Below are 16,284 nucleotides of genomic sequence, written 5' to 3' on the forward strand. Positions count from 1 at the left end.
CTGAGAATTTTTGGTGGAATTTGTCATAATGAACTAAAATAAAGTTCATATTTAACAATGTTCTGAGTATTAAATGGCCAAAAGCAAGGAATTATTTATTACATTTCCACACAGGATAGACAGTAATATTAATTATGAAGACACTGTCTACCTCGTGCTGTGAAGTTTTAGTAACCCACTGTGTAAGGGAGGGCCTGAAAAAATTATCAAGTGTTGATAAGTGTTGATCTCTACAAATCCTGTGAAACCATAGGGAAAATTATCCTACAAAGGCAAATGACTGTGGAAATAGTAAATAAGGAGATACAAACCTCATTGTAACATAGGCATTTAAGTTATATTTAATCACACAGGCTTTGAATTTACAGAAAAAAATTAATTATAAAATTTATTTCATGCAACCTAAAGTCTCAAACTTCAGATAATTTTTTAGTGCTATATTTATAAGCTAAGTGTATTAATGCAATTCCAATCTGTTACAACAGAAGGAAAAGCCTGTGGAGCCTGAAATAAGTTTTAGGAAATGTAGGTATGGGATCAGTTTCCACGGGCTGAAATTAAATGAAGTCTTGCTTCCCAAAGTGGAATCCACGGGCCTATAGCATTAGCAAAACCTGGGAGCTAATAAGAAAAGCAGACTCTCGGCTTCCCCTCCTCCATCCCATCCACACATCCACTCAATCAGAATCTGCATTTCAACAAGACTCATAAACTTCAAGGTGATTCATATACTTATTAAAAGTTGAGAAGCATTGAACTAAGTGATAAGACACAGAAATGATAGGGTTAACATCAACTTAAGTATCTTCCTTGGTTCAACTTGTTTTATTTGGACATTTATTAGGTGGGAAAGTAGTTTTGCTTTTGTAATGTTAAGTAAAATCTGAGTTTCCTTTATGTCAACTGGCTTTTCCACTATTGTGTTTATACCATAAAGTGCGGATAGCTATAAATGTGACAGGCTGAATGAAAATTTATAGAGTGCTACTGACCTAAATCTGAACTTCCACTCAGTCACTAATTTTTATCTCAATGCTACAAGGCAAGGGCAAGCATAATTGGCTTCCCTAATCATTGCAACCCTACCACTACTGACTCAATCAGAATGACACTGGAAATGATAAGACTAGTTAGAGCAGCTAGTAGATTTCCAGGCACATACTTTCAGCCAGATGTCTCTGATCCTTCTGAGTTCTTTCTGTCTTGAAATAATGGAACAGAGGCAGAAAGAACAGACTCACCCACTCAATGGAGATTTCTTATTTCTAGGCTTGTCCTAAAATAAACAGATCCAGCTCTCTCCTACCAAGTACTAAGACATTAAAACAAAAACTCACAAAAGAAAACTACAACATGGAATTTCCTGGCAATCCAGTGGTTTGGATTCCTCACTTTCACTGCTGACGCTCAAACTCAGGATTCAATCCCTGGTCAGGGAACTTAAGATTCTGCAAGCCAAGCGGTGAGGCCAAAACAAACTAACAAAAATGACAAGAGCAGCAGCAGCAAATAGTCAAACTCGAAAGTATAAAGCATCAAAATCCCCTCCACAACCCAAGTTGGTCTTTATTTCAATAAGGTACCCGGCAGCAACCCAATTGCTCAATTGAGTTCCAACATCTAGGATCAATTGTTTCAAGACTCAAGCACCAAAAATAATTAAAAAAAAAAAAAAAGATTTCTAAAGAAAAGTAAAAAATTTGAGTTGAATGACATTATCAGGAAGTTGATGGGGTAGTTTCATAAACACAACTGGAGACTGGTCCACTGTTCAGGCCTTTTTTTTACAAAGAACTGAAAAGATAGCTTATTTCCAAAGCCCAAGAAGTCACCAAGTTCACCGGTACAAATGCAAATAACTCACAAGGAGAACCCTGATACCATGGCTGTTAAATCACTTGCAAATGGGTGGGGCTGAGAGGCCACAGAACCCTGTTTTCCCAGGCAGATCCACCTTGAGCCCCACAGAGTTGACATAGATGTCAACATTGTTAAGGGACTGCCTCCCCAAACAAGGCGGAGCTGTTGTGAAAGCACAGCAGAACTCGGATCTTCTTCCAGGTTTCTAGATCCAGGAAGGAGCATGCTCAATCTAAAAAAAAAATGCAAGGGTAACACAACTGCATTCTGTGTCCCTAAGGGGAGAACATGCAGTAACTCAAACCAGAGGATAAAGAAAATCCCGCTTTAAGAAGTTTGCCACAATGTGGAGACTGGGAACATGCCAGAACAATTACAATTGGGAAAAAAAAAAAGGCAGAGAAGAAAGTTAAGACCCGTCTGTCCTATTTCAGTCTCCTTCTTCAGAAGTGGCAATGTCACATCGACAAGCTGCTCTCAGGGTGCTGTTGGACCGATACTCTGGAGTTCCTGCCAGGAGATGTTTTGGGGACTTTGACAGCTGTGAGCCAACACCCACTCGACACCGTCGCCACACAAACACGCTCTTAATGGACCCCAGAGCTGCAGTAAAGGCATGCCCTTCTCAATGTTTCCACAGATGGTGCTCCTGAAAATTTCCATAGCCAATGTATGCCTGTGGTTAATTAGTTATCTGAGCAATTTCCATATAGAAAGAATATCTGCACATAATTAGACTCACCTTAGGTCCAAACTGGAAGGTTTCAATGTCATTAAGTTAGAAGGGGTGGAAAGAGAATGGGATGGATGAAGAGACCTCTCTCTAGATTAGATCCCATCCTCGGAAATACACAAAACTTTAATTTTTAACAAAGCAAGAGAGGTGGAAACAGGTAGGGGAAGAACTTGGATGGATAAGTTGCCTCTAGAATCAAAAGAATAACATTCCTTTAGAAGCCACTACCAAGAAATCCTAGGGGAAAGATAAAGTGAGCAAGAGAAGAGAAGCTCACCTTTATGAGACCATTTTCAGGAATCAGTTTGTTAAATTCCAGTGAAGCACCAATACACACACCACAGCCCTTCTTCTGGGATGCACAGTCATACCATACAGAAGCGTGTGGGTAGAGGCCAAAACATGTGTGGACACGCCACCCTTTCTGTAGCAACACAGTGTTGTGCGCATTCACGAGGATTAACCTCCACACATGGAGAAAACTGGTGGCTCCACACATTGAGTTGTCCTTCGGGTTATTTTTGCATCCAACTCTATAATTTCTTTTAATTGCTTACTGTAAAGCACAGGGAAGTGCTCATGGTTTGTAGCTTAATGCAGGAGCCAGAATAACTGCACTCCCTGCCCACTGCCCTTACCCCAGCCCCTAACCCTTCTGTCTGTCACCGTTCATTCAAAGAGCACAAGGAAGCTGGTTTCTGGCCCTAAACATAATGAACCAGGTGGACCCTATTTCTAGAAACTGGCTGTGTTCCAGAGCTACTATAAGATACAAGGAAAATACTGACATCTCAGATGACAAAAGATCCACACGGCTGGTCAGGAAATATCCACATCATAGACTGTACCTATATAAAACATTCAATTCTGTGGTTTCATGAGTATGAGGACTGTGACAACATCTGCTTGCCTCCAACTCTTTTCACTCAGCATTGACTCCTACATAAGACATGCAAACTCTAACACTAATATATTTAATCTAAGCAAGGGAAGGAAGGCTGTGTTTCCACACAGTACCATAAAGACATACAGTATTGGTAGTGGTGCATATAGTTGGGATTTGGGGAAGATGCTCTGGGACATTACATTAAATAAGTAATGTCAAACTTCTCTTTGAATTATAAAGTGATTTAAAATAATAGCTAACAATTTTTGGTTCTGGAGGTAAATAATCTAATTATGAATAGTAAGACTAGTTACAGTCTAGTCAAGGCTATGGTTTTTCCAGTGGTCATGTATGGATGTGAGAGTTGGACGGTGAAGAAAGCTGAGCGCCGCAGAATTGATGCTTTTGAACTGTGGTGTTGGAGAAGACTCTTGAGAGTCCCTTGGACTGCAAGGAGATCCAATCAATCCATCCTAAAGGAGATCAATCCTGGGTGTTCATTGGAAGGTCTGATGTTGAAGCTGAAGCTCCAATACTTTAGCCACCTCATGCGAAGGGTTGACTCATTGGAAAAGACCCTAATGCTGGGTAGGACTGGGGGCGGGAGGAGAAGGGGATGACAGAGGATGAGATGGTTGGATGGCATCACCGACTCGATGAACATGGGTTTGGGTAGACTCCGGGAGTTGGTGATGGACAGAGAGGCCTGGCGTGCTGCAGTTCATGGGGTCGCAGAGAGTCGGACACGACTGAGCGACTGAACTGAACTGAACTGAAGTTTACAGCTGAGAACACTGAGACTCGGAGAGATTAATAAATCATATTGCCCAACACCATATGGCCGGCATGTGGTGGAAATGAATGTGAACCCGGCTGGCTCGCATGCTTTTATCAATATGGGGTCAGATGTGGATGTGGTGTCTTATATTTTGAGGGAGGTCCATTGCACCAGTTTCTTTTTTATTTAAGCAAAGCCCCATGTGATCATTCCTGATAAGCAGTTTGTTTACACAATAATTCCACAGAGGCTGAATATAATCCTAAGACTTCCTCTTCACTACCCTCTTCCCAGTAGTGAATTATCCCTCAAGGTATCAACCATACGTGCATACTTAACAGGGCAGAGTGTCAAAACTCTGCAGGAATTTGTTGGACATGGCCGGACATTTTCCCCCGAGATCTCTTCGGGCGCTCGAAAAGAACCCCACGCTTTTCAGACCAAGAGCCACAACTACCAAATACCCGCCTGTCAACTCCACTGTAAGAATGACTTCAATCAAGAAGCACCCAAGTGCCTTTAAAAAATAATTGTGACATAAAAATCTTTCTTTTTAGTATCTCAACCTAATCCCTTCCAAGTGTAGAAACCTGGCAAACTAGGCTACCTCGCTTCTGATCCATGCATTTTTCCTGTTACTCAAAAATAGGGCTGTGGGCAGACTTCCCTGGTGGTCCAGTGGTTGAGAATCTGTCTTTCAATCCAGGGGACACAGGTTTGATTGCTGGTTGGGGAACTAAGCCCATGCTTCGCAACTAGAGAGCCTGAGCACCACAACAAAAATCCAGTGAAGCCAAAAATAAAAAAATAAAAAAAAAACAGTAGTGCTGAGGATCTGAGACGGGAGTGAAAAGTAAGGCTAGAGAGTGTCAAATTTATTCTCGGGGAGCAGTTCAGACAAGTTAGGGCCCCAGAGATAGGAGACTGATGGTCCAGCGTAGACAGAGCAGCGGACTCCCAGACTGTGCAAATAGGAATCATCGAGTCAAAAAGCCAAAGGAACAAGGGTAATGGAATGCAGGTCTCACGCATCTTCTCTGCCACCCAACTGGTACACTGAGGCCCTCCATGTGAATGACTAAGCCAAATGGACCCCGTGGCTGCACAGAGTTGATGCAGAACATATACCTGGGATGATGTCCTGAATGTTTGTGGTGGGTCAGATGATGATGGCATAAAACAACACCTTGCTTCTGGCAATAGTCAGCCCTCAGAAGAGAGCAGGCTTCTAGAGAAGCAGCTGTAAGGAGCCTGAGAACAAAACTGGAAATGCCTGTTGTGAAGACTTGACAGGTATTAACAAAAGAAAATGTGTATCCACATTTGTCAGTGGTGTGTCAGCTAGCTTCTGGCAGTCCACCCTTATGCCCAGGAATCATTTCGTGTTTCTTGTGTAGGCCAGGTAGAGTCATCAGTCAACTCCCTAAGTGTAACTGGTCCTCACAGGGGAAGAGGAGTGGCTTTCTGCTTTAAAGTGGCCCCATCAAAAATTATGAGAAAGAAGAAGGTTCATTTGGACTGAATAACCATCATGCCAGTCTCATTTGGCACACTTCTCTATGCAGTGGAATGAAAGGGAGTTTTTTCCCCTAAACTCAGGAACTCACAGAGAAAAGTAACGGAGAATCAACCTTACCAGGGAAAATGGCAGAGTCCTGTGAAGATGACATGGAATATATGCTCTTCAACGGGTGGGGATGTTGTCTAGGGTAAAAATCTGCATTTACAGTATGGCCTATTTGCATCATGCAGGAAACTCCCCACAACTGGAGAAGTCTAGCAATAGTGTAACATTATATCCTATAGTTTTAATTTATCTTATAAAGGACTTAGTACTAGTAGTGTTAGTTGCTCAGTTGTATCTGAATTTTTGCAACCGCATGAACTGTAGCCCAAGGCTCCTCTGTCCATGGGATTCTTCAGGCAATGATACTGCAGTGGATTGCCATTCTTGGGGGAAGTGCATAATTATTTCTCAAAAGAGTGTCCCCGTGGGAATGAAAGTTTCAAGCTTAGCAAGACTTCCTCTGTGATTTGGGATCTCTCTCTTGAACTCAGTCCCTAGAAATAAGGTTAGCAGCTGGAAAACAAGTGTTGAAAGCCTGGTATGCAGTGCGCTGCAGTGGGACAATTGCCTTTTCTGCTCCAGTAAACGCTGTTGGGCTCTTTTGACCCAGTATTGCTGTTAGGTGAATAATGAATGCAGGTGTAACTTTCCACTGCAGGAAATTCTGCAAGTGGCAACGTGGGTCCATTCCATGTGTGTCACTAGAGCTGGCACAAACCCACGGCCATGGTGAGGCATTATTTCCATTGGAACTGATGCCGGCACCAGCTCTTGGAACTGGGCAGTATTCCCACCGCAAACCAGGGGCCAGGGAAGAGACTGAGACCTCACTTACAAGGTAACATCCTGTTTCTCATCTTTAAGACTAATAAGCACTCTGTTGGTGAGGTTGGTGCTGAAACAGGCATTCTCATTTACTGATGGTGGCTATACAAACGGTTCAAGACCTTTCTGCAGTACAATAAGGCAATATTTATCAAAATTTTAAATATATTTTCCTGTGGATCCAGCAAGTCTACTGAGAATAAATGTACAGTAACAGGTAGGCACATATGTACAAAATGACGAATATACAAGGTTATTAATTGCAATAAAGCATAGAATAGCAACTAAAAGAAGCCCCATTTCTAGCTAAAGGAATATATATAAACCATAGTACATATTCATAATAAATTCACGCAATTGAAAAGAACAAGTTAGCTTCCATATACTGAAATGGAAAGCTCTCTTAAATATATTGGTAAGTGAAAAAGCAAGATACAGATCAGCACATGTATACATATATATACTACCTTTTGCTTTAAAATGGGGGAATATAAATAATATCCATATTTACCTGTATTTCCATATAAACACACTGTAAAGGATTCACATGAGATGGAAACAAATAACCACCCACAGGAAGTATGTGTCAGGTGGGGTTACAAGCGAGCACAGCACAGGCGGGACAAGACTTCTCAATGCAGACATTTTAATACTATTTTGATTTTTGAATCATGTCAATAAATTATCAAAAACTTTAAAAAATAACCAATTAAAAAAATGTTTAACCTAGAGGCTTCACTTTTGGCACCAAAGAATCCCCCACAGTGCTCTGCTGCAACTGACACTCTAGAGATTCAGAGAAGTTCTGGCACCTGGTGGTAACTAAAATATAAAGTCTGGGTCGGGGGAAGGTGGGCTTCCCTGGTGGTCCAGTGGCTAAGACTTCACCTTCCAGTGCAGGGGGTTCAACATCTGGTTGGGGAGCTAAGATCCCATGTGCCTCGTGGCCAAAAACCAAAACATAAAAATATAAGCAATATTGTAACAAATTCAAGAAAGACCTTAAAAATGGTCCATATAAAATACATACATACATATATATATATATGTATTTAAAGAAAAACTCTGGGTGGCGGGGGCAACCCATCTCAATTTTGGGGACATGTCCCTGGAAGAAACCAGTCTAAAGTAGGACAGTTGGATGTAGAAAACAGTCTCTGGGGCTAGGGGCTGAAGATCTGAGTTCTGGTCCTACTTTTCCCACTTGCTATTAAGTTGACCCTATGGAATGGCTGATAACTGGTCATTTTTTTTAACCAACAAATTGGGCAAATTTGTGGGTGAACCTTCCTGAGTGAGCCCATTCAAGGACTCTGCTGCCTCAGCTCTGTGACAGGCAGAGGGTTAGAGTTCTCACCCCACCTGCCGCAGCATCACGCCAAAGGTCACCAACAAAGGGCAACCCTATGAAGAACCTTTGTGAGTAAAGCACAACACCAAGCTGAGTGGTGACCAGGGCCAAACACAGGAGGAGAACGAGACCCATTCCCCAAAGTCTCTGAGATGGTGGTGAAGAAAGAAAACTTTTCTAAAAGATGAAACCTAAATAAAACAGAACATAAGAGTAGAATACCAAAGAAAGACTTTGAAGAGGAAAATGCGTGGTTCAATGACTCCACATGTGGTCACCTGCAACGGAATACACTGCAAATTCTAGAAGCCTTAACAGGGAAATTAGGGAAACATATATGCGGCAAACTTTCAGACCTGAATACAGATGCATGATCAATGTCACACGAATGATCCAAAAGGTTGGCCCTTATCTTTGCAATCAGTGTAGCTGTTGGAGCCATGTGCCTGTCACATGCAGGTAGGCCTCCAACTTTCCTCCAAAATCAGATGTAAACTTCAGATACTTTTAAAATTGCTCCCTGGAGGACCTTATACCCCAAATTTAGAAACAGAATGAAAAAAAAAAAACTCTTTAAAAAAGCAAAATAGAAAAAAACCCCTCATCTCCATATGTACATCTGTACATCATCAGGAAAGCAGATCTCCTATGAAATGGATGGTAAAAACTGCATCACAATGTTAAACTCATCACGAAAAAAGCAAGGTTGCTTTCCTCACCTTCCTGAAGTGAAACATTCCAAGAAGTAGGAAATAATCACAGGAGGAAGTTCACTGGTGGTGCCCTAACTTGGTACTGCTATCTAGATGCCTGGAAACCAGAAGCCTCTTTGGAACTCAGAAGAAAGTGAAGAACTCCTTTCTGCTTTAAGAAAGGTCTTTAAAAAAAAAAAAAAAAAAAGAAAGGTCTTTGTGCAAGGTTCCTGGTTGCAGTTGGGGCTAGGTGGTTGGAACAGTACCATGCATTCTGAGACCACCACTTAATGACTTTGATGAACCCTGCTGAGACGTTCTCATGTTTCTTGGGGTCAAATGCCATGTCCTCTCACTTTCAGCTTCATGTTTCACAATCAACCATGCTTCCTTACAGAAATTTCTCTAGGAGGCTTACTATCCTATATTATTTCAAGTCAGAGTCCCCTCTTACACAAAAGGCTTAAACTACCTCTGATTAAGAATCAGAATGTGTTCTGTTTTAGTTTAGGATTCATTTATTCATTCAGCACAGGTTATTAAGAACTTAACAAGTTTAGATGTACTTTGCTTTAGGAAAGGGCTCAATAAAGGACAGAAATGGTATGGACCTAACAGAAGCAGAAGATATTAAGAAGAGGTGGCAGGAATACACAGAAGAACTATACAAAAAAGATCTTCACGACCCAGATAATCATGATGGTGTGATCACTCACCTAGAGCCAGACATGCTGGAATGTGAAGTGGGCCTCAGAAAGTATCACTACAAACAAAGCCAGTGGAAGTGATGGAGTTTCAGTTGAGCTATTTCAAATCCTAAAAGATGATGCTGTGAAAATGCTGCACTCAAAATGTCAGCAAATTTGGAAAACTTCAGCAGTGGCCACGGGACTGGAAAAGGTCAGTTTTCATTCTAATCTCAAAGAAAGGCAATGCCAAAGAATGCTCAAACTACCGCACAATTGCACTTATCTCACACGTTAGTAAAGTAGTGCTCAAAATTCTCCAAGCCAGGCTTCAGCAATACATGAACTGTGAACTTCCAGATGTTCAAGCTGGTTCTAGAAAAGGCAGAGGAACCAGAGATCAAATTGCCAACATCCGCTGGATCATCAAAAAAGCAAGAGAGTTCCAGAAAAACATCTATTTCTGCTTTATTGACTATGCCAAAGCCTTTGACTGTGTGGATCACAATAAACTGTGGAAGATTCTGAAAGAGATGGGAATACCAGACCACCAGATCTGTCTCTTGAGAAACCTGTATGCAGGTCAGGAAGCAACAGTTAGAACTGGACATGGAACAACAGACTGGTTCCAAATAGGAAAAGGAGTATGTCAAGGCTGTATATTGTCACCCTGCTTATTCAACTTATATGCAGAGTACATCATGAGAAACGCTGGGCTGGATGAAGCACAAGCTGGAATCAAGATTGCCGGGAGAAATATCAATAACCTGATATGCAGATGATACCACCGTTATGGCAGAAAGTGAAGAAGAACCAAAGAGCCTCTTGATGAAAGTGAAAGAGAGTGAAAAAGTTGGTTTAGAACTCAACATTCAGAAAACTAAGATCATGGCATCTGGTCCCATCACTTCATGGGAAATAGATGGGGAAACAGTGGAAACAATGGCTGACTTTAGTTTTCTGGGCTCCAAAATCACTGCAGATGGTGACTGCAGCCATGAAATTAAAAGACGCTTACTCTTTGGAAGGAAAGTTATGACCAACCTAGACAGCATATTAAAAAGCAGAGACATTACTTTGTCAGCAAAGGTGCATCTGGTCAAGGCTATGGTTTCTCCAGTAGTCATGTATGGATGTGAGAGCTGGACTATAAAGAGGGCTGAGCGCAGAAGAATTGATGCTTTTGAACTGTGGTGTTGGAGAAGACTCTTGAGAGTCCCTTGGACTGCAAGGAGATCCAACCAGTCCATCCTAAGGGAAATCGGCCTTGGGTGTTCATTGGAAGGACTGATGTTAAAGCTGAAACTCCAGTATTTTGGCCACCTGATGCAAAGAGCTGACTCATTTGAAAAGACCCTGATGTTGGGAAAGATTGAAGGCAGAAGGAGAAGGTGACAACAGAGGATGAGATGGTTAGATGGCATCACCGACTCAACGGACATGAGTTTGGGTCAACTCCAGGAGTTGTTGATGGACAGGGAGGCCTGGCGTGCTGTGGTTCATGGGGTCGCAAAGAGTCAGACACGACTGAGCAACTGAACTGAACTGAACTGACTGCTTTAGGAAAATCATTTTCAAGTAAGTTTCTTGTAAAGCAGGAATAAGTTACTTGGTAACTCTTAATAAATTCTCCAAGTGACTGAATCCTGAGTTTAAATTCTCAGTGATTTTCAAATATAACAAAAAAAAAAAATCAGTTATGGAGGTGGGTGCACTCCCAGCTAACTCAATAGCTTTCAAGGAAGGCATTTCAATGTTACCCCCAAATGGTCAATATTACATGGTTAAACAATGAGTTGGAGATTCACGAGATCAAAAACAATTCTTTAAAAAAATATTCACAGAAACACAGGGACAATGCGTTAACACCTCCAAGGTATATGTCAGGGTCAAGGATACAAGCTGATATTTCATCAGCAGAGCTCTGGTCATTTGATTGAAGTTGAAGGTCATCACTGGCTATGTTTCTGTCATTTCCTCATGAGAAGGAAACTAAGTTGTAACCCATGTTTATTCCATGAGGGAAAAAAACCTACAAATATTTTTAAAGCTACATTTTGGTCTCTTCTCCCTTCATAGCTACAAATGTCATCATCTTTCTATGGCTGGGTTATTGTCTATTTGGATGTCAACTTGTCAAATTTATAGCTTAGAGTGACTATAACTTAGGATGACTATGATTTAGCATTCTCCTAAAACTGACATTTTAACTTTTGTTCATTTAATAGACATTCTCTGAGCACAGATACTGGGAACACCAAAAGGAATGAGACAAAATCCTTGCCTTTGAGGACTTCACTATTAAAGGATAGGGTGGGAGGGTGAGGAGTGCAGAACAAGTTAGACACATTACAGACAATTACGGTTCCATGTAGAACACATTGTAATTGACATATGCACATGGGGATTCCCGAAAGAGAAAATGTAAAGGAAGGGAAGGTGAGAGAGGACAGGAAATTGTCAGTACAAGTTTTTGTTTAAAATAGATCATGTTTTATAGATTAAAAGATTGTATTACCTGCTTGGCATCTACCACCCACAAAGTACACACGAAAAGTCCAGAGTTGATGAGCTTTATTAACTGGAAACCAAAAGGCTCATTTATGAATAGTTGCTGCTGCTGCTGCTGCTAAGTCGCTTCAGTCGTGTCTGACTCTGTGCGACCCCATGGAGTCGCACCCCCATGTGCGCACCCACACTGGAGTGGGCTGCCATTTCCTTCTCCAATGCATGAAAGTGAAAGTGAAGTCGCTCAGTCACGTCCGACTCTTAGCGACCCCATGGACTGCAGCCTACCAGGCTCCTCTGTCCATGGGATTTTCCAGGCACGAGTACTGGAGTGGGGTGCCATTGCCTTCTCCTATGAATATTTACATAGAACCAATTTCCCATTTAGAGCGCTATTTTAGCTGAATATCACAATGCTGGAATCTTTATCTTTTCCAGGGGAAAAGACTTGCTAAATTATTTAGCAAATAGCTGTGGAACTCCCTACTTTGTATGTGCACATCAGTCAGCTATGCACTATGGAGACTAAAGACAATATAGGAGATACAGTTTTTGCTTAAAAGTTTTTGGTTAAAATACACAAAAGAAAAAACCTAACTTAAAAGACAACTTCTTTGGGACGTTAGCTCATTCAACTTTGAAAAAATTACCACTGCTTTTTAACTTCCCACTAGTACATGTTTGGGTTAACCACACCTCCTCCCCTTGGGATTTTCTGCTGAGAACAGAATAGAAACAAGATGTCAAATGGGAATAACACAGGGTCAAAGTCATGTTAGGAAAGCTGTGTTAGAAAATGCAGTGGGGCCTATTTGCTACTACCTCAGATTAAGATCCTGGGAACCACAAGGGAAAATGGGAACTGAAGGCAGAGATCTTGGCAGGGCACGCAGGAAGCCAGGCCTGCATTGATTGCTCACTGCATCATGGCTAGACTGTCAAGAACCTATACACTTGGGCATGGGAGTCCCACAGAATTAGAGAGGGTTGGGTTAAATTTCATTGCAGTGGTCTGCTGCTTTGGGAGGCAAGTCCCCTCATGGAAACACAGGAAGGGAGAAGAGGATTTCCCTCAATATTATTTTAGACACAAGGAATTTAAGTAACTTGCCCAAGATCACAGATCTATTGAGCAATGGAATGAAAGTTGATCATCAGGTCCAGAGATGCAGGGTCCCAGGCTGAAACTGTTTCATGAACTTTCTATTTAAGAAATGTTTCTTCAGGGACTTCTCTAGTGGTCTGGTTTGAGAAACCACCTTCCAAAAGCAGGGGACGGAGGTTCAATCCCTGGTGGGGGAACTAAGATCCCACAAGCCATGAAGTAACTAAGACTGTGTGCTGCAATGAAAGATCCCACATGCTGCAGGAAGACCCAGCATGTCACAACTAAGACTCTACACAGTCAAAAATCAATCAATCAATAAATATAAAAAAAATTAAAAATAAAAACACAATGTACCTTTAAGGTATACCAAAAAAAAAAGAGAGAGAGAAAGAAATGTTTCTTTAAAGTGACAGACTATCCTAAGCAGGATATTCTAGAATGTTTTTCTAGACTAAACTTCACATCCACAGCTCCTAGCAGAGAACCTGATGTAGAGAAAATACCCAGTGTTTAATAGTTGTACAATTATTGCTTATATAATTAACTATTGTAAAATAGAGACTGTGAATGATTCAGGAATCCAAGTAGGGTAGGTTTCTCTTGCGCAGAGGTCTTTCCAGAGGAAGTCAAATTCGAGCTGAGTTTTAAACAATGAGTAGGATTTAGATGGATGAAAGGAAGAGAAAGTCAATGAGTAAAACAAATTAGCCTCCAAAGACAACAAAAGGGTTCTGGTCTTGTTACCGCTGGAACAAAGTGAAGCAGATTTAGACAGGGAGCATGCTAATCAAGTTTTCTTTTAATTTTATTGGTCTTCGTTGCTGTGTGTAGGCTTTCTCTACTTGCAGCGAGCGGGAGCTACTATTCATTGTGCTATGAAGGCTTCCCATTGCAGTGGCTTCCCTTGTTGCAGAGCACAGGCTCTAGGCGCTCGGGCTTCAGTAGTTGTGGCATATGGGATTTGTTGTTCATGGTACATGGGGTCTTCCTGGACTAGGGATCAAGCCCATGTCCCCCTGCATTGCAAGGTGGATTCTTAATTACTGGACCACTGGGAAAGCCCACTGATAAACTTTGTAATAGTCTCAATAATAAGTCTTTGGCTCCAAAATCACTGCGGACGGTGACTGCAGCCATGAAATTGAAAGACACTTGCTCCTCAGAAGAAAAACTATGACAAACATAAACAGATTATTAAAAAGCAGAGACATCACTTTGCCAACAAAGGTCCGTATAGTCAGAGCTATGGTTTTCCCGTAGGTGTGTATGGATGTGAGAGCTGGACCATAAACAAGGCTGAGCGCCGAAGTATTGATGCTTTCAAACTGTGGTGCTGGAGAAGACTCTTGAGAGTCCCTTGGACTGCAAGGAGATACAACCAGTCCATCCTAAAGGATATCAGTCCTGAACATTCATTGGAAGGATTGATGCTGAGTCTGAAACTCCAATACTTTGGCCACCTGATGTGAAGAACTGACTCAATGGAAAAGACCTTGATGCTGGGAGAGATTGAGGGCAGGAGGAGAAGGGGATGACAGAGGATGAGATGGTTGGATGGCATCATGGACTTAATGGACATGAGTTTGAGCAAACTCTGGGAGATGGTGAGGGACTGGGAAGCCTGGCATGCTGCAGTCCATGGGTTCGCACAGAGTCAATAACTTAGTGACGAAACAACAACAATCCCTACAGCAACCCTGTTGCTGTAGGAGGTTGAGGCACAGAGATTAGATGTAGTTTGTACAAGGTCCCAGACCTTGTAATTAAGTGGTAGCCATGGAATCCTACTCCATCCTTGGGCCAGGCCTTCTGCTGCCACATGGAAGTCTGCGGTTAGCAAACATCTTTCAAGTCAGGAGATTATTTTCAACAGGCGTCCCACCTCAAAGCTTTGGAGTTTCTGATTATTTACAAGGCTGCAAATCCCTTCTAACCACGTTCAAATCCAAGTATTTGGATGATGAAGTAAATGATGAGTCTTTTTAAATATATTCGGGTTCAAGCTCACCAATTCTTCAACCTTCCTGCAAGTCTGAACCACCTGTGGAAGTTTCTAAACATGCCCAAGCTGCAGCCCAAACCTCCAAATCTCAGGGACTAGGACCTGATATCTGTTTGTTTTTTTAATGTTTACTTTTTGGCCACACTGGGTGGTATGTGGGATCTTAGTTCCTCAACCAGAAACTAAACTTACACCCCCTACATTGTAAGCATGGGGTCAACCACTGGACCAACAGAGAAGTCTCTGTGAATTTTCTTTTTGAAGTTTCAAAGGTAATTCTGATGATCATCACCTTTCAAAAAAACAATTTTAGTTAGTTAGTTTGGGCTGTGCTCGGTCTTCATTGCTGCTCATGGACTTTCTCTAGTTGCTGTAACCAGGGGCTACTATTTGTTGTGATGCAAGGGCATTGCATTACAGTGGCTTCTCTGGTTGGAGAGCACAGGCTCCAGGGCTTACAGGATCAGTAGTTGTGCATACAGGCTTAGTTCCTGGACCAGGGATTGAACCAGTGTCTCCTACACTCCAAGGCGGACTCCCAACCACTTGACCACCAAGGAAAGGCTCTGATGATCACCATCTTTAAGAACCACTGCTCCATGTTATGCTCTCCAATAGTTCACTTATAGGATCCTCAGCTTTAAGCAAAATTATTACTAAGAAGCTCAAAGAACAAGGCATACCCTTTTTCTCTTTTCAAGTATTTTATTTCCTTAAAACAAGGAAATTTAAAAAGTCCTTAAAATAAACATTTTTTTATCTTCCCACCATCACTTTTTGCCAATCTCTTCTCTAGAGAGCGACACCGGTCTCCATCTGTGCCAGGCACTCACATTAACAAGGGTGAAATATGATGTCTTGCTTGAATTCTGCAGGTCATGGTTTAGACAGCCTGGGTGATGGTAAGAGGGCTGGACTAGGATCACAGAGCTGCAATCCTTGCTCTGGTTCTATAGCTGTGCCGCTTGGATTAAGTTATTTACTCCAAGCTTCAGTTTCCTCAACTGTTACCTGGGAATAATGTGTGCCCAGTTTTTTTCAAAGCGTTATTTATAAGATCAAGTGGAACATGTGGATGCATCTTCTTAATGTATGGAACACTATACCTTTAGACAAGATTTTTACCGAAATGTACAACCTGGGTGCTAGTGGTAAAGAACCCACCTGCCAATGCAGGAGTTGTAACAGATGTGGGTTATGATTTCTGGGTCAGGAAGATCCCCTGGAGGAGGACATGGCAACCCACTCCAGTATTCTTGCCTGGAGAATCCCATGGACAGACGAG

At 41.8% G+C, this 16,284-nt stretch overlaps 1 protein-coding gene across 2 annotated transcripts in view; it reads right to left on the bottom strand.

Annotated features, from left to right (window-relative positions):
- Window positions 1-16,284, bottom strand: part of BDNF (brain derived neurotrophic factor) — a 38,385-nt gene that overhangs the window by 10,550 nt on the left and 11,551 nt on the right. The window contains exon 1 of one of the 2 annotated variants that reach the window (XM_081544075.1): window positions 2,874-3,095. The exons of the other annotated variant lie outside the window; for it this stretch is intronic. Within the exon in view, the coding sequence (XP_081400201.1) occupies window positions 2,874-3,095 (222 nt within the window). Of the gene's footprint in view, window positions 1-2,873; window positions 3,096-16,284 lie in introns of those variants that run through there. 2 annotated transcript variants of the gene reach the window in all.

The sequence above is a fragment of the Giraffa tippelskirchi genome, chromosome 11 (assembly GCF_054371585.1).
Source record: "Giraffa tippelskirchi isolate mGirTip1 chromosome 11, T2T-mGirTip1v1.2.pri, whole genome shotgun sequence".
Taxonomy (NCBI): domain Eukaryota; kingdom Metazoa; phylum Chordata; class Mammalia; order Artiodactyla; family Giraffidae; genus Giraffa; species Giraffa tippelskirchi.